The 21,035-nt window shown below is 38.9% G+C and overlaps 1 protein-coding gene across 9 annotated transcripts in view; it reads right to left on the bottom strand.

Moving 5' to 3' along the window:
* ITPR2 (inositol 1,4,5-trisphosphate receptor type 2) overlaps positions 1–21,035 on the bottom strand; it is a 313,815-nt gene that overhangs the window by 148,099 nt on the left and 144,681 nt on the right. For all 9 annotated transcript variants that reach the window (XM_021392091.1, XM_021392096.1, XM_021392086.1 and 6 more), the window contains 5 exons: positions 20,889–21,017; positions 20,185–20,305; positions 10,810–11,000; positions 9,493–9,635; positions 7,354–7,462 (listed from right to left, as the gene is read on the bottom strand). In XM_021392091.1, the coding sequence (XP_021247766.1) occupies positions 7,354–7,462; positions 9,493–9,635; positions 10,810–11,000; positions 20,185–20,305; positions 20,889–21,017 (693 nt within the window). The remainder of the gene's footprint in view (positions 1–7,353; positions 7,463–9,492; positions 9,636–10,809; positions 11,001–20,184; positions 20,306–20,888; positions 21,018–21,035) is intronic.

The following is a 21,035-nucleotide window of genomic DNA, read 5'->3' on the forward strand; positions in this document are numbered from 1 at the left end:
ATCGCTCTCTATAACTACCTGAAGGGAGGTTGTAGTGAGCTGGGGTCAGCCTCTTCTCTCTTGAAACTAGTAACAGGACGAGAGGGAATGGCCTCAAGTTGCACCAGGGGAGATTTAGGCTGGACATTAGGAAATACTGCTTCTCTGAAAGAGTGGTCAGGTGCTGGAATGGGCTGCCCAGGGAGGTGGTTGAGTCACCGTCCCCAGACCTGTTCAAGAAATATTTAGATATAGTGTCGAGTGACGTGGTTTAGCTGGGTTATTGGTGGTAGGTGGATAGTTGGACTAGATGATCTTGTAGGTCTTTTCCAATGTAGCTAATTCTATGATTCTATGATTCTATCCATCCGACAATAAAAAAAATCTATTGTAGTTCTTTACATAAAGGATCCTGATCAGTTTCAGCAATTTTGTGCCTGAGTAAGGTGACATGAATCATATTCAGAGGTCTGTGAAAGTTTCATTTGTTAAAAGCTTCCTTCCCTCGCACTCTTTTCAGTTTGTTTTTAACTAAAAGCAGTATTAATAGAAAAGGATGCCTGACGGTTTGCAGTTGGTTAGGATCACCTTGCTGGCTTTGCTGTTCTTCACATCAGATCCACAGAAAGGAATTCATATGAAAAAAAGGAGAAAACAAGGAGTATCCTTTTGTCACAAACACTATATAGGCAGGAAATTACAGAGCAGAAGTTGGACATTTGAAGTTCAGAGCAAGGTTTGTTATTGTTTTGCTTGCTGCCGTATCTACAGAAAAGAAAATATTGTATGGTATCAGATGCTCCGTTAGAGGAAATATATTATATGCAAGAAGGGCAGGTGATACAAGTTCCAAAACAATTTATCAATCAGGATGCAAGGCTTAATATTTCTGAAACAAATCTGGAGAACAACATACCATATTCTGAGAAAATGAAAAATAAATATGTGCTACTGAGAGGCTGAGGTCTTTAGAAAGAAATGTATTTACAACTGTGTTTTCTCAGCCTTGGTATCTGCCACTAGATTTGTTTATGATTTGGAGAAGAATAAATAAAAAATATGAAACAAAGAAAAATAAGTGCCAGTGAGCTGAGCTAAAAGCACCTTTAAGTCTCCAGGGAGAACATATTTGGATGGCAGTAATATGTAATTGTTAATTGTCAAAGAGAGGGCAACATCATGAAAGCACCCAGTCCCGTACAATAGTTAGAGATGTGCTTCAGTCCCATTGCAGCAGATTCAAGTGCTCACCTTTCACTAGATCAGGCCTTTACACCTCAGCAGAGGTCAGTAATGCTGTCTGCTACCTGTCTTTGACAGATGATCCTGTCCAGGTGGCCAAGAGCTACAAGCTCTGCCTCAGACTATGCCTGATAGAGACCACAACTGGCCCAGGCAAAGGGGCTTTGAGCACCTCTCCAAACACAAGCAGATGATAGTAAAAGTCTGGATCAGATGTTTGGGGCCTGTGGCTTACAGAAAAAATGTCTCCCCTTAAAAAGAAGCCATGCTTTCCAGAGACTGAGTAGCTTTAGTTGCAGGTTTTTGCGATAGAAGCAAAATAAATCTCTATAAAGTGTCAGTGATTGGAAACCCAGCAGAATATCTGGGGATGGTCCAAAGCAATGCACACTGCAGAAGGGGTACTACTAAGATCAGGGCAGTTACTTCAGAACAGTCTATTTCATGTTGTGTGTCAAAGCACCAGAAACATGCAGCAGTAATAACATGCCTTAGTGGCTGATAGCCCAAGGCACTAAACACCACGGCTAATAACCCCTGTCTGGTACAAACAATGGTATCATGTGCTCTGTGATATCCTCATGCTTAATTATTCCATCTAGAAGCTGAGAAGGAAGGAAAAGTGGAACTGCATTGGTTTGTTTCATTGTAGGTTTTATTGCTTTGGCTTGTAAAATGTCAGCATATGTGTATAATGAGAAATTACCACATTTTAAGGGTCTGACCACATTTAGTGTTTAGTCTTGCATATCTGAGTGCTCTGACTCTCCTACTGCAATTACTGGCTCAGAGGATTCACAGTAATAGCAAAGCTTGAATACTCCACTACAGTGAATCGGTGCCACACACCACCACTATCACGTAAACCCTCACACAGATGGAGACTTTGTCCCAACAGCGTCTGAACTTTCTGCCATGCTTGGTCACTTGACTGTTGTGACAAATTCAGAATACTGCTTTCCTGCCCGTACCAAAGCATGTGCTGGTTGCAGCAACCAGTCTGGCACTGCTAAAGCTGATCAAACACTCTTCTTCTGTGAACCTCCAGCTCCTCCCAGACTGCACTTATTTTCCTAAGGTAAGAGGTTTAGTGCAGGATGTTGTGAAAACGTCCTTTACTACCTGAAACTGACAGGTGATTTAAAAAGAAAATTCAACATAAACAGCATTAAGCTTAAACATTTTCCTAAAGTATTTCAAACCCCACATTACTGTACAAACTCACTGAGCTTAGTGAGGAGAACAACCTATTGACAGCAGGAAAAAAAAACAGCCTAGTGCATAGTCATTTTTCTCTATGAACAGAAATAAAGCAGACAGCAAAACTGTTGAAAAAGTAAATATGATTCTTCAGAATGTCTTCAGTGTCACTAATACAAAACATAACAGAAATAAGGGAATTTCACATCCTTTCTCTGACACAAAATAAATGTCCTTTTAAGGTATAATACATTCAGAAAAACCCCACGTGTTCAGAATTATTCTCTTTTTCCCCTCACTTATTATTACGTATATATGCTATTTATCTGCATACTGCCTAATTCACAGACACAGTGAAAAGGAAATCATCTTCAAAAGTAAAACAGAATGCAAGAGCAACACCTTCAATTAAAAAAGCTACAACACTGGGACACTGCAGTGGCTCCCAGCAACATCACCCAGCTTCTAAGGCACGCTGAGATCATTTTTCCTTGCACAAAAAGACCTGCAGCTCCCACTGGTTTCAGCTTGACTGGTAGATCAATATATTCACAAACTGGGACAATTCCTTTCGACAAAGTCATTCGAGTTTTCTCAACAGCCGCATGTGAAATGACTCAGGTTTTCTGGGATAAAATGACCAACAGGCAACAGTGGCTATATCATGGATGTTTGCAGTGAAAAAGAAGCTGTATCAAATTTCACTTGTATTTTGGTAGTGTTGCTGAAAACAACAAGGAGAGGATAGCTTACATTTCATAACTAAAGTGGAATACAAAAATATTAATGTTCCAAAATGGAAAGCTACAAAGAACAAAGCTACCTCTACCATTTTGAATTGTGAAGCTAGTGCAGAAGTATTAAGAGAAAGACAATATCTTTCAGGAGTTTTCAAAAAAAAAAAAAGGTGAAAAGCACAAATACATACTTCTGACAATTAAGCAGCTTACACAGTCTTTGTTCTGCTGACACTTAAAAAATACTCAACGTTTTTAATTATTTATACTGCAATTCAACACCTAAAGCAGAAAGTAAGTATAAAGTCTGTTCCACAGCACAAATAACCCTTGCTGAAGTGTTCAGCCTATTGTGCTTTTTCTAGAAACTACCATTTGGTAGGATATACAGTCTTGGATTCTACCATATTCTGTAATACACTATGATCCATTAGCACTCTGACCAGCCAATAATGTTATCATAAACTTGTCAAATATACATGTTATCATGTATAAAACAGTATGTTTTTCTGAGAGCTGTTGACCTCATTAAGAACAAGTGGTAAATCTGAAGGCTGTACATGCTCAAGGCACTGACAAGTGAGCAGCCAAAATGGGTTGAAATGTTGCCATTTGAGCACAATCCAACAGAATCCAACAACTTCATCCAATTTGCTGAGGGTGGGTTTAAGTTTAGCTTCTGACCTCCCTCTGAAGCTGCTGGGAGCACTCACCCCTCCGGGCCCACCTGCCCCCATGCATGGACAGTTGCTTTCAGCAGAGCAGCAAGGTAATTTTAAGATTTCAAATAGCTCCAGTCACTTGCAAAGTGCATCACTGGCAGTGGTCTACATCTCTCAGGAGCTTTTGAGAATGTTCTCCATATTCTGTGACATGTAAGTATGTCTGGAGTCAGCATTCACAGTAAAGTTAAACTGAAATCAAGCACCATGGCAAAGAACAAGAAAAAGACTTGAATAAAAACTTCAGAAATACTAGACCAAATGGTGGTATAAAAACCACCAGCAACAGCAAACAAACACAGATGGGGCAGAACTAGTCCAAGGGTAGTCCTTTCACTCTCTTCTGTTCCTCTTCTTAAACAGTCAATATAAAGTGTGCTTTTATCTATACCACAGTAATTGTCTGGGCACTGCTTCACCCAAGTGCCTTAATGCTGTTCTGAAAGATCTTTCTGTAAGAGAGGGGCTGTAGATCAAGTTTCATTCCAGTTAGTTACCTAATCAATACAAATACGACTAGGACTTAACACAGAACTCCAGGGAGATTGTGATAATCACCTGCAATTACTTATGAAAGCCAATCAATGACCAGGAGGTTTTATGTGTCATTTATATACCTTAAATCAAACTTCTGAAATTAAACTTTGATTCCTAACACAATTAGATGTTGCAGCACTAAGCAAAACAATGCACAAGTAAGTACTGCCTCAGAGGCAGACTGCAAGCACAACTGAGGATGAAGCCAGGAGAGCATGAGCAGCACAGACCAGAAACACGCAATGAGAGGAGGCTCAACAACAGAGTTGACTCTAGGCAATGGATAAGGGACAGACTGGAAATAGACACGAAAACAGTGAAATACACTCCTAAAACTATCTTCTCCTCCTGTTCCTTCATCAAAACAGACTACTTTACAGGAGTCAAATGAAAGAAAAGACAATAGAAGGCCCAATTCCCAGACCTGGATCTTAACTATGGGAAGAAAGAGAGAGGATGATTTTTAATTTCATTATTTCTTTCTGGTTTCTTACTGTAATAACGTCTGCAGAAAAGGGAAATTTACCATTTCCATCAAATGTATCACAAAAATATGTTATGATGAATGATAGTATTAGCGAGAGATAGAATTAGGGGGATATTAGATATAGAATATCCTAAGTTGGAAGGGACTCATAAGGATCACTGAGTCCAACTCCTGGCTCCATAATGGACCACCCAAAAATCTGACCATATGTCTGAGAGCATTGTCCAGATGCTTCTTGAACTCCGGATAACATTTCAGGTGGTGACAAAACCATTCAAAAGAAGTTGGAAACATTCACAACAGGCTATTCATTGTTCTATTTTAACTGTTCTGAAGTCTTTACCGTGAACAATGACTCCTAAGAGTGTAAAGCCAGATATGTACTTGCAAATCATACAAGCCTTTTTACTCATTTATTTGCTTGCACTGATTCATTAATTACATTTCTCACGTGTAAAATCTATGGGATTTAAAAGAAAGCATGAAGGAGAAATTCTGTTTCCTGCAAAGCATTTCCACCTGCCATGCCTTTGCCACTCCTAAGATGGTGGAGGTCACGAGAGGGGTCTGGGCTTACACCCCTTGATGTCCACTGTGAGGACTAGAGGCTGGGCTGGCAGGGTGCAGAGCCCCTGCAAACCAATGGAGTACACTCCCTCTGGTGGCTTCACTCAGTCTTGATTTATCAGCATCCACACAAAGGCACAAAAGAGCAACTAAAACAGGCAAGGTTTTTTGGTTTGTTTAGAATATCATGCAGTGAGGCACTGCTTTTTTCCCTCTAGGATTATGTTAACTTTTGGTAGGTCAGTGTAACTATTTCGGAGAAGTTTGGCACATTTCTTTATATCATGCAGTTACAAAAGGAAGGAAGTTTTTCCATGTGATGCAGCAGGATTTTGGACCCAGAAAGTTAATAGAGTAAGTAAGAATAAGAATAATATCTGCTTCATGTGTGAAACTTGTTAGGACATGAAAAAACTCACAACTGTCTGCTCAGGCCTAACCACATTCTTCTTTTAGCTGGACTCTTTACAGGAGGTTAAGAGATTGATTTGCTCTGCTTGCACCGGTTTGGTTGTTTCTGTATACAGAAAGGCTGATGTTTTGCTATTGCTTCCTTTGTCTTCATTTCAGTGTTCTGCACTGAGAGTTTTTTAATCCTGTTGGCAGGTTGCTTAGAAGCTTGGGCAACATGCTCCCATATCCACATGTTGAAATCAAAATAAAGAGTATACAGTCAAAACAAAGACACTGTGAATATTTCCCATTTGTAATATATGGCTCATTTATCATAAAAGAGTTTCTGTCTTATCGCATTGTTTGACAGTACAAAAACACTTAACTGTAAAAAAGTCTCAAACGTTCAGAAATAGGCATGCATATCTTAGTTACCAAAATACTTTTCTTAAAGTTAGATGAGGAGTAAGACTGAATCTCACAGCTATCATATCTGAATGGTGGATAAGTTTGCCAAGTACAGTAACACGAATGAGCACTGTTACTTTGATATGAGAGAATATTTGGGTGTAAAAGCCTAAGATGGTGAGATGGTGTGACTTTTCTCAAAGTAAAGTGAAACCCATGAACACACTTGACTAAACATGTCAGCTGTGATCAAATGAAAATAATGGCAGTGAAAGATTAGATAATAGCTGTATGATTCATCTTTAAGAGTGAATAATACTGAAAGAATTTGGGGAATACTCAGAAATATGGATAAGGAAACACAGAAAAGGTACACAAAAGGCTTATAACCTTTAGGAAGGGAAAGCTGAGATGCAAGTTGGAATCTAGCTACCAACACCCAAAGGTGCAAGCAAAACAAAATGGATATTTTAAAAAGTTGTTTTTGTTGTTTTGAGATAAAACTGGGCCGTAAGGGGAAAGAGACAGAGAACAAATGTTAATGGGTTCAAGAAAAATTAAGACACTCTACAGACTGTGTCACTTCTCCACAAAACAGGCAACTCTACTTAAACATTACATATTCCTGTCACACACTTATAAGCATTAAAATGTTCATGTAGTACAGAAATCTGGCACCACAGGCAGCAGAGAAAAGTGTACAATTGCAATTAAAAACCCCGATGTTTCTAATTGATTATCTGCTAGATAAAGTCAGATGTCAGACCTAAGGACTAGTTTCTAGAAACAGGTAACTCCAATACATAATAATTATATATAGCAATACCAGCTACTGTACATTTATTTAATCTTTCTTGCTTTGACTCTTGTAAAGTCCCTCGTACAGAACTATCCACGTAAGGCAAATAGTTTCCTTTGTTTAAATCTTACTTTCTGTCATGCCACGCTGTTTCTGAAAAACCACATCACCTTTAAAATGCGTGAGAAATCGAAATCGTGACATATTCTGTTACTGTCCTAGAACCCACATTTTAATACCATTCTATTAGTTCTATATTTAATAATAAAATGGTAGCAGTACCTCTTCCGCAAAGTTAGTTTTCTTGTCAAGCATTTCTCGTAATGTCTGAAGAATTTTAATGCAGAGCTTTTCTTCTTTCTCCATCAGCTTCTTTGTGTGATTAATCAACCTTAAAGTAAAATATTAAACCTTAAAGAGCATTGCACGTAGTTACTAAGCCGTAATAAAATTTCTTCATGCAAAAATTACTCATCATTATATTTTCCCTTAAGGAAAGGAAATAAAAGTAGACAAAAGAAATCATAATTAAAAAGGAAATGGGGCTTTCAAGGTATTGTGAGTTTTTTATTACAATTTGTGCATCTTCTTGCCCATACAGAAGGCAGAATTCTACACTCATTTTTTCTGAATGCTTCCAGATTACGATCCAAACTTGCTCTTTTTTTCTTTCTTTACTTGAAGGTAACTATGCATTTACTTTCACCTTTATTTAAAGATAGCCAGCGTTCATCGTGCTTCTTACAAACTTCAAAAGCTACTACCTTTGTACACCTTCCAACCTCAATGATGGTTACAATATATTTAATTATATAATGAGCAAATCTATTTTATGCCAAATGGATCCAAAAGGATCCCCAAAGCATTCCAAAAAACTTCACGTGGAATCATTCAGAAATGCAGTTATTTGGCTGCGGCATGGCCATTGTTTACCCTCACACAACTTCATGAGACTGTCTCAAGTCAGAAAACAAGGTACATGTTTGCCTCTCGCTAAAATTGTGCCAAGAGTTTGTGCTTTTGTATGCTTAAGCCAATGCCAGAAGAAGCCTTTTTATGTCTGTACAGAGCAAGTCCTTGCCTAGCTGCTGCGAAAACAGAAGAAAGGAGGAAATCTGAAAGCCTTGGACAGGTTTCATTTCTACAATACCAGTATTTACTTATGGTTGATAGAACAGTGTTTGAATTAAAGTACAGGACGAACACACAGCAAAGGCACCGTGGCCACCAATTTACATAGACACATTGCTGGTCATAAAGCACAAGCAGTCACCCAAAATAGCATTGAGAGGGATGAAACGGCATCATCTAAATCTCTGTTCTGTAGCACAATGTAACAGTTTATATTTAAAGCACTGCTAACTTTGCGTGCTAAAGCCATCCTGAACTCAGTAAAAACACCATGCAGGACTTTCCCATAGTCATTTTAACCAAATTCATGAACTATGAGTCCAACAGTAAACAGATCTCAGGTCTGCAGTACCAACAATATTTTTTGAAGAGTTACATATTTATATCAGGATTCTTATATTGCTCTGCAAAACATTCCTTGCTGTGCAAATTAATTAAATACAACAGAAACCTGTTTATTGCATTATACAGGCCACACTCAGCAGACCTCAACTTGATTTGATACTGACTTTGAATAGGAGTTTGAGCAGAGGGAACAAGATGGAACAAGCTCCAAATTTAACTTCATTTTTCCAAACATGTGAAGTATACTGTTATAGTGCTACCTCTGCAGAATATGCAAAAAGCCAAGGAACCAGGAGAGCCTCCAAATGTGTCAATTTCCCCCAAACTACCTCAGCTGAAATTAGAGTTTCTCAAGGGCAGGGAGGGCAACTCATTAGAGGATTAATAAAAAATATTGAACAACTCTATTCCAATGCACAAACTGCAAATAAAACATCTCATAATTCAGGATCAGGTGGGGTGCCAGTGAAATGCATCTTAAAAAGAGCCACTACAGTTGAAAATAAAAAGCAAATGGTTTATTTGCTTTATAAAAAAAAAAAAAAAAAAAAAAAGCCCCAAGCACCCTTCTCCATTATGAAATCTTGAAAAGTCTACCATGGAAAGCCTAAGTTTCTGCTGTCAGTTTGGAGAAACTTAATAGCAAAAGTAGCCCATTACGAAAACAGAAGTAGGTTGTTCCTGTCAGAATTTTAACAAGCTACTAACATTCAATTTCTAGGCAGACAAGGCAAGCAGTGCTCTGTCTCTACTCCTCTCCAGACTTCTAAATCTCTGAAAAACATAAAACATGCAGCAAAAGACCTCAATTTAAGTTTTCAATATGAACTCAGACTCCCATATACCTAAGTCACTACTGAAAATTGGAGGTGAATACTGTTGAAAAGTTTAACTTTCCGTCATCTTTTCCAAAGAAGCAAAAAGGCCTCTCCTTACACCACTTACTTGGACATGAAAGCACCACATCTTATTCTGGCATCACTCCCTTCAGGAAAAAGCAGCTCTGGACTGTACAGCACATCAACCAGCACTGAGAATTCAGCCTGCATCATGGGAGTGAACTGCTGCTCCAAGGAGGAGACTACATCCTAGGAAATAAAGATGAGTACAATTTACAACTAAAGCCAGCCAAGAAAACTAGAAGAATGTTGCTGTGGAGCTGCATAATACCGTGGGATATGTGACCCAGCAGCAAGAGTACTTGCTAACCCAGGCTACAGTAAAGCAACCTCATGCCCTTCTCCATGACTGCTCCTCAAGCTGGGTATGGAGGGAAAGGTGCCCATTACTCTCCACCTTGCTGTATTCTTACAGATTTCTCCCCTGCAGTAATGCCTCCAAAACACTCAGGAACAATCAGAACGAGAGGAGGGCCACAAAGATGATCAGAGGGCTGGAGCACCTCCCCTACAGGAACAGGCTGAGAGAGCTGGGGCTCTTCAGTTAGGAGAAGAGAAAGCTCCAGGGGATCCTCACAGACTAGAGATTAGGAAGAAATTCTTTACTGTGAGGGCAGTGAGACACTGGAGCAGGTTGCCCAGAGAGGGTGCGGATGCCACCACCCTAGAGGCATTCAAGGCCAGGCTGGATGGGGCTTTGAGCAACCTGGTCTAGAGGGAGGTGTCCCTGCTTATAGCAGGGGGTTGGAACTAGATGATCTTAAAGGTCCCTTCCAACCCAAACCATTTTATGATTTTACGACAGTGTACTGGAAATGCACTGCTTGCTATATACACGACGTTAGTGTATCACCTAAAATGTTGCTTCTTGACTACGTAGGGCTCCTCCATTTATTTGAGTCCTGCTGGTTTTCATAAACACCTAATGTCATTTAACCACTACATGCACAAGATGATTTCCATATTTTAAGTAATCTCCAGTGAAAGAAACCTGACATAATGGTTCCTGTAAACCACAGGACCTCCCTCCATACCCCAGAAAGAACGTGTGACTATGATAGGGCAGAAAGGAGATCCTTCTCTGTGGATCACTTTAGGGAACCAAAACAAACCTCCAACTCCTCTCTACTGACTTGTGTAGGAGCTGAATTCAGATCATGGATCAAAAGTCCCTCAGTGTTGACTTCACTTTGAATAGGCACCAAACAGGAGCTGAGCCTTCTGCTTCCAGCACCAAGAAGTTCAAGGTTCACTGTATTCCAGCATCAAAATGGCAATGAGCCTCTGGTGTTTTCCCACACCTGACACATTACAGATAAATGCACAGCTACTACCAGTGCCCAAGCCATTTGCTATTTTGTACCTGTAGTTTTTCTATTATGTTCCTATAATCCCAGGCAGGCCCACCAAGAGCTTCTTTAAAACGTGGTCCGCTGCGGGCTGACATTCTCCACCCCATGGCTGCCCTCTGCACCATGTTAGAGTGACTCTTCATGAACAAGGTGTTGACTTGGCTGTCCAAATCCACCGGAATTGCAATCCCACGGTTCTTCGCTTTAAGAGAAAGAAAGAAGAAATTTAGAGTGGAAAAAACGTCATAGTTTTCTGCAAACCATGGCATGCAAAATCCTGATACTCTAGAAGCTGGGAGGGACTAAGAGTGGGATTTCACTTCAGTAAGTTTTAAAAATAAGGATCAAAACCTAAGCTGGTAGAAATCAGCTGTTATCTAGTTAAAGACAGAAAGATGTAACACTTAAAATGAGCTGCAAATCGTTTCCAGTATATAGTTTCATAGGAACAGACATTTTTTAAAGACAGATTTTTTTTTTTTTTACCACCTCATTAAAAAAAAAATCAGATCCAGAGATACTAATAAGAGTAACAAAAAGAACATTCAGGATGTTCTTCTTTCTAGTGGACATATGCACATTTAGACAATTCATCCCAAGTGCTGTTTGTTGCTTTTCTGACTATTTTTTCTTGCAAAGACCTTGAGAAACCAAGTGTGTACAAATTAAATTTGAAAGACCTTCTTTTCTCTTCCTTCAATTTCCTATACAGATAGAGTTGCCAAACCATGAGATTCATGGACTCCACTGCAATATAACTGATCAATAATTTGACTTTTAATTATTTTTTTTTTTAGACTTTGGTGTAAGGTGGGCAGTGATAAAAGAGAGAATATCAGAGAAAAAAAATCTGGGGGAAGACTTGCTCCAATTTATACAGTGATAGTTCAATAGTGGATGCTCTGTAAACTGAACTGTCATTTGAAAAGGAAGTTACAAAGACAATGCTAGAAGGTAGCTGCCCTTTCCTTTCTGAATATTTTTGCATTAGCTGCATCTCTCTATTTCACCAGCGAGTGACATTCTTCTAAGGCTCGCCATGAGTTGTCTGAAGCTCGACAAACAAACAAGAGATTGATGCAGCAATACTTCTGTTTGAAAGATTAGGTCACATTTAAATGATTAGGTTTTATATTCTATGTCATTCCGTTTCATTTCCATGGCACAGTTTATGCTTAGTAAAAACTGAGAAATAGTCCTAGCCCATTTGTGGTTTTCTACCATAAGCTGGCAGTAACGAATTTATCTTTTTCCTTATTGAAATGAGGTGGATTTTTTTTAAAAGCATTGGCCCACATTAAAGTTCTGCACAACGTGTCATTTCTCTGAGGCATTTTGCCCCTTCTGCACTAACATGCATGCTTTGCACAGAAGAGGAAGACATCAAAAAATATCCCACCTTTCCCTCCCATTTCCTAAAACATATACAACTTCAGGTCCTGAACTTGTGATGTCAACAGATGCCCTTCTTTCCTAAACAGACTGTGCATCTAACCCAACAGGAGTACTTGCAAGCACAGAGTAATGCACAGAGCTCTGATGAATGAAGGCTCATGTCTTGCCAAGCACAGTGAGTCACAGATCCCAGGCAGAAACTTTCTCTTCCTCTAAACACTATATTGTAATGGCAGCACTTGTTACAAACCTAAATGTGGCTGTGACACCTCAACCCTCAGCTTCAGAGACTATAGCAAGCGCGCTGTCATGTGCATCCTCATTCCCTCAGTACCTCTCACTGGTGCACCCTACTCTCTTCCCCTTGGCTCCCACAAGGGTGTATCCTGTGGCAGGACCAGGGCCTCCTCCTGCAAATCAGGCTCAACTACAACATTCCAGGCCATTTAGCTGGGATAGAAGAGAGCTCTCATACTCTATTTCTATCAGGTAATTTCTTTTAAGTAGTCTGCTGCAGGAAATTAAAAAAATTTTTGCTTAGGTCAAGATAGGAAGACATTTCCCAAAAACCATATGCAAACCATCCTCACCAGAAGTACAGCAGCTTCAACACTGGCAATTGACTTTTCGTTCCCACTCTCCATTTGTTTTGAAGGCAAGGTTCTCGATTATCATGAGGAAAATGATATGTATGGTCATTATTTCTAATGACTGTTTTTCCATGTTACTTGCCCAGGTTATTTTTCAAAACACATTTGTCCTGTTGCTGCTTACGTTATTAAAGAAGTCCATTAAAGAAGTTCTGCCAGTGTGGTTAGGGTACTGTTGCCTGTTAATCCAATTTATTGTGTCCTAATGTCAATCACTAGAATGTTATCGGACAATGCATACTTCTCAATTAAGTGATATGTATGCAGAATTCTGATACATCCAGGAATAAATTTAGCAATGGGGAGCACACTGTTCAGAGGAAAACCCAGACTTCTGCAGTCCTACAGATGCCATTTGAAGTTAACAGCTTCCATCAACGTCTGAGCTGCAGTCAAGGACTATGACTGTTCAAAGCACTGCAGCTAATTAAAACTATCACAAAGAAAACCAGAGAGAGAAAAAAAATATTCCTTTGTTTTGAACAGTTCTTATATGTATAATTCCATTTGTAATTAAGATCTGTATTAGCTGTCAAAGGGCACTGTTGAAGTCTAAGCTGTAAACAAAGCCTTTGTCTTCTTATTTCTTTGCAGCTTGTAGAAAGTTTATCTTTCATTTGTTTCACATTTCATTATTTAAAACAACATGAAACATATTTTTACATTTTGGAAAGCTGATGAACAAATGTGAGCATAAATATTTATTTTTAATTTAGGTGTTGTAGGCTGCTTTCCTCTTCAAAATGTGTCAATCTCCCTTAAAGTATGAACATAAAATATTTAAAAGCATGTTTATTTTTGTTCCACTTAGAAATACTTTTGGACAGCACTCAAACTTGCAAAGTAGGGTTAGAGCTGGTTAGAGAAAAAGGAATGAGGAGGGGGTAAAATTCTGTCCTTCATTTGCCTAGTGAACTTAGGAAAAAAGCATGCTACTTTTCCATATGTAAACCTGTGCCATAGGTATCCAGCAGGATACTTGACGTGATGGACTAGCACATATCTTCAGCTCGGGCAAAAATCTGCCTTGCAGTGCAGGTCACAGTGCCTGCTTACACATTGTAAATCCTACCTAGGGCACTCTGCACTGGGCTAGTCACACCCTGAATATACTATGCTGTTTTGTCAATGCCAGAATAACTGTGATTTGCTGAAGGTCACTCACAAGACTAGTGGCAATAACTACACTTGAGCCAGGCAAGTGAACAAATGGTACCAGAAGAAATAGTAAGCAACAGCATTCCAAACTCAGCTAGGCCATGGCAAAATGTTCTGCTCCATGCTGGGTAGTTGTGGGCATATTCAGTGTCCCATCAGCTTTCCTCTGCTTTCCTGTTTTAGCTATGAAAAAGTAGTGTGAGATGGGGACCCAAAAGAAAAGGGGAACATTAATGATGAGAATCAAGCAGCTCAATTCAGGCCTCTCTCTGTGAGCAAGCTGGGCTCCACAGAAGTCCCAACAGCACATTCTAGCTGCTAAGAGAAGGGCTGAAATGGGCCGAATACAATGTATTTTGTTAAATTACCTTCATGTACATCTCTTCACAGAATCACAGAACATGGAAGCAGAAGGGGAATCCTTACTGATGTGTTGTTCTTTCACTGTGCTGTCTGCCTGAGAGTAGGATCGATTTAATACTAAGGGTTTCCAGGAAGTGGTCCTTACCTCTAATTTTCCTTGGAAAACTATTCTTCAGAGTAATATATCTTGCCATAAGGAAGCTTTTAATTCTCCTTGATATTCCCACCTAGTGCTTTCTAATTTTAGATTTTGCTCCATTAACTTTGGAAGTATTACAAAATGATACAGTATTTAATAGCTTCTGAGTGTTTAGTACATTTTGTGCTACGTAGAGCAATCCCTAATGCAGGTTTTGGGACACACACCCCTTAGAATTCTTCAAGGAGGAGTGGGACATAGAATTTGGGTCACAAAACTGCCACAGCTGCTCCTAGCTGCGAGTCCCTTACTCTCCTTGCATTTTACACCCCTCTTGTACTTGCAGACAGCTATCTCATGTTCTGCCACCCTTCCCAGTTGTCACTTAACAGAGAGATAAATATTTAGTTCAATTAATTTGGCTCCATAAATCAGTCCCTGCAGCTCCTTAATCATTTACTGACTGCTTAACAAATGCATTTGGATGGAGAGACACTAATGCTAGCAACAGCACGACTTTTTAAGGAAAATAAAAGCTTTATGTAGACAAGACACAAGCCTGCCAGTCTTGCACCCTTCACTCAGATGTTTTTTTCCAACGGAAAATCTACATTAAAATATTTATCAGTCTGTAAAAAAGATCATCATTGAATTTTTCTTGCAATTAGGGAAACACAAACAGTTAAAATAGAATAAAATATGTGTTTCTTCTGAAATGTACTCTTCTTGCTGTCAAAAAAGGAACAACACAATAATTATCTTATTTGAACTAAAAACTGAAAGCCAAGGTCTAGCTTTTATAAAATGGAAAACTCAAATAGGAAGAGAAACAAAGTATTTTCAAGGCTAAAAAAACTGTTTAGGGGAAGTTTATCAACACGGACATCAAAACAAGCGCAGTCATTCCACAGAAGCAAGAAAATGTATCCTAGATTTTATGTTTAATATTTCCTATTTGTGTTCTGACAGGGAAATCGGAAAGGTCGTTAGAGCACATGCAAGCATGGTCAAGAAGCATCACAGGAAGTTATTTTTTGACTCCGTACATCCTTAATGGGGTAGCAGAGAGCTGAAAATGGAGAATAAACGTAACTAGAAAGGACTCAACCAGTCCTTCAGACCATTTGTTCATGTATCAAGCTCCATATAAAACAAAGCAGCATTTTCTGCCACCTCTCCTCCCACTTTCTCTTGCTGATCATGAAGAATCTTCCAAAGTTAGTTCCAAACCTCTAATTAACAATATAACTTAATTTAGGTTACTTACAGCTTCACATATTTTAAATCCCATTGGTTTTGTATCAGTGCTGTCCTTTAGCTTAAATGTCTCTTCTTTGCCACTACTGATCTTCCTAAGTACTAACAATACAGGCCTTCATTTTGCAAGGGAAAATACACAGAACTCTCATAAAGTCTCTTCTTGTCACACAGTTCTCCATTCCCCTGGTTATCAGAATAGTACTTCCTCTGTACCTGTCAGAGTTTTGAACTTCTGAAAAAGCATTCTTACAAAATTTGCCTCCTGTTTTAAAGGATTCTCCTTTCGCTTTTCCTGCACAGAATCCTAGAGTATGATCTGATAATGAGTAATGCCTGCCAAGAGAAACAGCCTAACAAAATGTGAGTTACTATCTGCCACTGTTTATTCACTGGGAAATTCTAATTATTTCATTATTGGTGGTGATAGCACAGTCATGCAAATGCTAATTAAAATATCCTTTGCGTGCACACAGCATCAAAAGGAAAGACTCAATTTGTAGAAAATACAAAGGATAAAGCTAACAAATACTACAGCAACAAGAATACAACATAATATGTAGCTCAGTACGCTGAGGTACTTCAACCTTGTAACAGAAGAGAAAACTCATCCTCAGGGGTGAAGGTCTAAGGATCACTACTTAATTAAGTGGCAAACACAGCTCTTTGCAGAAGGCCTGGAAGACTGGTCAGCCCTGGAAGAAAGAACCTGCTCCCATACTGTTTAAGACATACAGTCAAGATCTTTAGTAGTGAAGACAGGTGACATTCCTCAGTATTACCATATGGAAAGACAGCAGATGATTTAAAAGACAATCTTTCTGGCCTCAATCATGAAAAGATTATGAAATTTAGGAACTGAAAGTCCTTTGGTAATGAATTCACTGAAAGCAAAAGAAACTGTTAGTCTTCTTAGCTCTTCTGTTTTCACAAGGATTGGGGATCTTTTAAACAATTTTCATCAGTAGCTTCATCTTGCTGTCAAAATAGCCATTTTGATCATTCATTTTTGGACTGTATTTTCAAGCAAAAGATCAGCGCTATGTGATAACATAAAAATGCTGAAGTGATTTACGTATAATGTATTAATTTTTGTCAATGTGATTATCTGCTTCAGAAATCCACATGAACAAGAAGTATTACTATACATATATTATTTTGTAATTATTTTAACTCATGCCAGTGTAGGCAACTGCTAACTGGGCAATAAAAATTCAAGTATATTGGTATCTTTGTGTTCCAAATCTCTTGGAGTCACAGAAGGGTCTGCTGAAAAAAGCAAGCAAGCCTGTATACTTCCTGCCGAACTGGAGGCAGAGAACTGCCTGGTGACAAATATGCAAGAGAAGCTTGAAAAGCCTATGAAGTTTTTCCCTAGTGGTCAGGTGGAGTTGATGTACCAAGGTTATAAGAAATTAGCTTCCACAACATATCCTCTTGTTGACCTGTAAGATAACGTACATTCTTACAGCACTCATAAAAAGACAGATGTAATGATCTTAAACTCCTAAGGCAATACTTATATCTACCTGCCAGCAACGTAACTAGTAAGCACTGAGCAGAATGTACGTTGCTTAAACTTGCTCTGAAATGGGTCTTTTAAAAGTGCATTATTATATGGATCTTTCATATCTTGGGAAATCTGTGTATGATCTCTCCTCCTGCTGAGATTCATTTCTAAATCCAGGGCTACTACCAAAAAAAATTTTTTTAAACTCATGTTTGTTCTTTCAACTCTATACTACGTTTATTTTCCATCAAAAGTCTTTGGTCTCTGCTGTAAATCTGTCCAGTACTCTATCTCTCTGATATAGGCAAAATCTTTCCAGAGTTTTTTTTTTTAAACCCTGCTGTGAAACATGAAGGCCTTAACATTAAAGCTGTCAGACTCTCAAGTTAAAAAAAAAATGAAAAAAAAAGAAAAAAAGCAGAAGAGCGCTCACAGATGCCTAGCCAAAATTCCAAAATTCAAACCTAGTCCAAATACACAGCAAGAAAAAGAGGCAAAAAAAAAAAAAAAAAAAAAAAGAAGGGAAAGGAAAGGAATGAAAATGCTGGCCTATTTGTGTTATGGAAGAAATCTCTGCCTTCTCAAAAAGCACCATTTTGTGCTGGTTGAACACTCAGTAGACAAGGAAACGTGGTACACACAGTAATTACAAGGACCTTGATTTTAAAAGCCTTTAGTACCCCCAGCTGGGGTAGTTTTTCCAAAGCTTTCAGTAGAGCTGAACAGGCCTACTCAATTAGAAAAGGTAAGCCATATTTGGCACCATGCCTGAAAATGCTGAGTATCACACAAGGCTACAATCTCATCTAGCTAGCAAAACTTTTATAGAAGCATGTTTGTTAAAATACTGCATTTTCCACTTCACCTCTAGCTTGCTCTTTCGGGAAATCCCCCTCAACAGCTGCCTTCTACTCCCTTTCAGTACTGACAGAATAAAATATCAAATAAAAAAAATTGTGGTAATTTGCTAATATGATACAATTGTACCGTGTTCACTGCTGGTACCAGTAATGAATCCTTAAGCAATTATAATATGGACAAGGAAATCAACAAACTGCATGCTAAAGTGTGCTTTCAGGAGCCAGCTCTGTTGCTGCCAGATCCATGGCACACCAGTATCACTCACAGGCTCTCAGCCTTACTGCCGTTCCTGGTAGCATGAAAGTCACAGAGGAGGACACAGGGTGATGCCCTGCAGTGGTAGCTCAGCTCTACTTCCACATTTGAGAATGCCCAAGACATGGGAGGGATCCCATGAGCACGAAGCCAGAGAAGCAAGAAGGCTAGACAGCACAAGGGCGTACTTTTAAAAAATGAACAAATAAACACAAGCAAACCAACCAACCAACCCACACTGTAGACCACCTCCATCAAGGTGTTTCACACTTTCTCCCCAACTGGCTGTTACGAATACAAATTCAGGTTGGCTTTTTCAGCACTAGGCTCAGGTGCCTCTGCATACCCTTTTCTCTGTGACCTCTCTGAGCTAAAATTTGTTTTTAAGGTTTAGTTCCACAGAAATGTAGACATGGAGCTGTCTAGAAGTATCCATAGGGTATAGTTGGTCTCAAAAACTCTAATCTGCCTTACTTTCTTCTCTCTTTCCTCAGACTCCCAGAGAAAGTAATTTACTGATGACTCTTCCCAGAACTGCCAGAGGAGAGCAAGGAAGTAAGTGTAAAACACACAAAGGCTAGAGCTTTTCTTGAAACTGTAGTAGCTGTGACATAAAGGAAATAAAACGTCTCCAGTTTTCAAAGTTCTCTTGCCAGATGAATCCATGACTAAATCATGGCGCAGAGCAGAGCAAACAAAACAACTGAAGGTTGCTAAGCTTTTAGGGAACTGCTATTCTCACTCAGACAAAAAGTTAATGAGGTATTTTGACTAAAATGTTAAATGATACCCCTGTAAAGCTATCTCAAAATCTATATTTAGCGTTGATCATTGCAACATCACAGATGATACAGATGGTTAAGGGACGTTCTCATATTGTTTTATCATTGTTTATTAAAACTTCTTAAAAATTGCATCCGCTCTAACATTTAGCCAGTTTCCATACAACTCTGTCTCTGCTCAGTTTCAGTTCATGCTGAGTGGAACCTTATTCCCTAAGTTCTACAGAAACTAGTTTGAATAATCTTTTTTTCCTCTTGTTGCAGAGGACTTAAAATTATATTCACAGAAGTTTAACTTAAGAATGAACTTTTTCCAGTCTTATCTAAATACAAGTGAAGAATGCTTTGGTTTTCATTATTATTATTATTTTAGGATGGAATCACTCCCAAAGTACTTTTAAGTCTTTGACTTCAAGGTAGTATTTTAATTCATTTCAAAGCATGTAACTTACTAGCTGCCCTTGGGACCAGATATGTCTTTGTGCCAGTGCATGCCAATATGCATGTAACAGCAGTAAATGTATAGGTCTGACGGTGAAGAGTAAGCAGAGAAGCTAAGGAGTGCGAGAATTTTGTTTTCCATCCCCCAACTCACAGATGGGACAAAAGCTGGACAAGCCCAAGAGATAAAAGATGGTGTTCTCTGATACATAATTCCTAAGTATCACTGCTTACAATAGTCCAGCACAACTAGAAATGCCCAGATAATCTCATACTCACTTAGAAGCTTTGGTTGTGTTTTAATATCATAACTATCTGAGTAAACATCATTCATATTGCAAACCCACTTCTCTGGCCTACATGTTCACCTAACAGCCCTACTGGATGGAATAGATTTGAAAGCACTATAAAATGTGACAGAATTTAACCTTAAAGTGGGATTTCTTAAATTACTACCATCACAACTACATGGTGCTGTAATCAAAGAACTAAAACAAAAACAAAAACATTCAACCTTGAGTAAGTCAGATCTTAAAACACAGAGAACATCAATGAAGGTAGAACTTGGCACCTACCCACTTCAGCCAAAGTTTTGATACATGACTCCACTGAGGCTTTCTGAGTTGGGTTTGGCCACGTACAGTTGTAAATTCTAAAAGCAGACTGCAGTAGCTGAATAAAAACAGGCTGATGTGTCTAAAAACAAAAAAGATAAATATGGAAGTTTACACTTTAAAATGTCCTCACGACTGTCCTATGGTTTGACACAACGTAAATCTCATGCATTGGTTTTTTAGCTTGTACACTTAACCTACAGACCAATTAAATTATCTTTGCTCTTTAGGACAGGAGGGAATGCAAACCAATTCTGCACCCCTTCAGAGGCCAAAGCATGTAATTTGCTATCAGATCACCACTGATATCAAGCACAGTACAGAGCAGAAGGACTGAGGAGTCATCCTGCTTCTCAGGTGTATGTTCCTTTTGTCACAGAACATAGCACTTTTTTTTCATGTAAGCAACTAGATAGACTGTGATTCTGCAAAGATACCCCATCCAGTGAATCTACAAGAGCCAGGACTGAGCTGTCTGCTGGTCAGAAACGTAAAGAGTAAAAATGAAGAGTAAGTGATTTAAAGTGAAATTAAGCTGCTAGCCAGTGGCATGAGAAGGGACAGAGAAATTAGAGGATACAAAGGTACAGGATTCCTATCTGGTTAGCAGAAGGTATCTCATTAATGGGCTGAATTACATATTGGTCTGTCTCTCCTTTTCTTACCTGGAGGCTGGTGCTGTTATCTGAAAACGGAGAATTGAAGAAGCCACTCACAATGTTCATTACAGGCTCAGTGACGTATTTCTCCAGAGATGTGTCTGCGTGTTTACGATCCGTGGTTGTGTTACAAACCTACAGGGAAGAAGGAGG

This window comes from Numida meleagris, chromosome 1 (genome assembly GCF_002078875.1).
Source record: "Numida meleagris isolate 19003 breed g44 Domestic line chromosome 1, NumMel1.0, whole genome shotgun sequence".
Taxonomy (NCBI): domain Eukaryota; kingdom Metazoa; phylum Chordata; class Aves; order Galliformes; family Numididae; genus Numida; species Numida meleagris.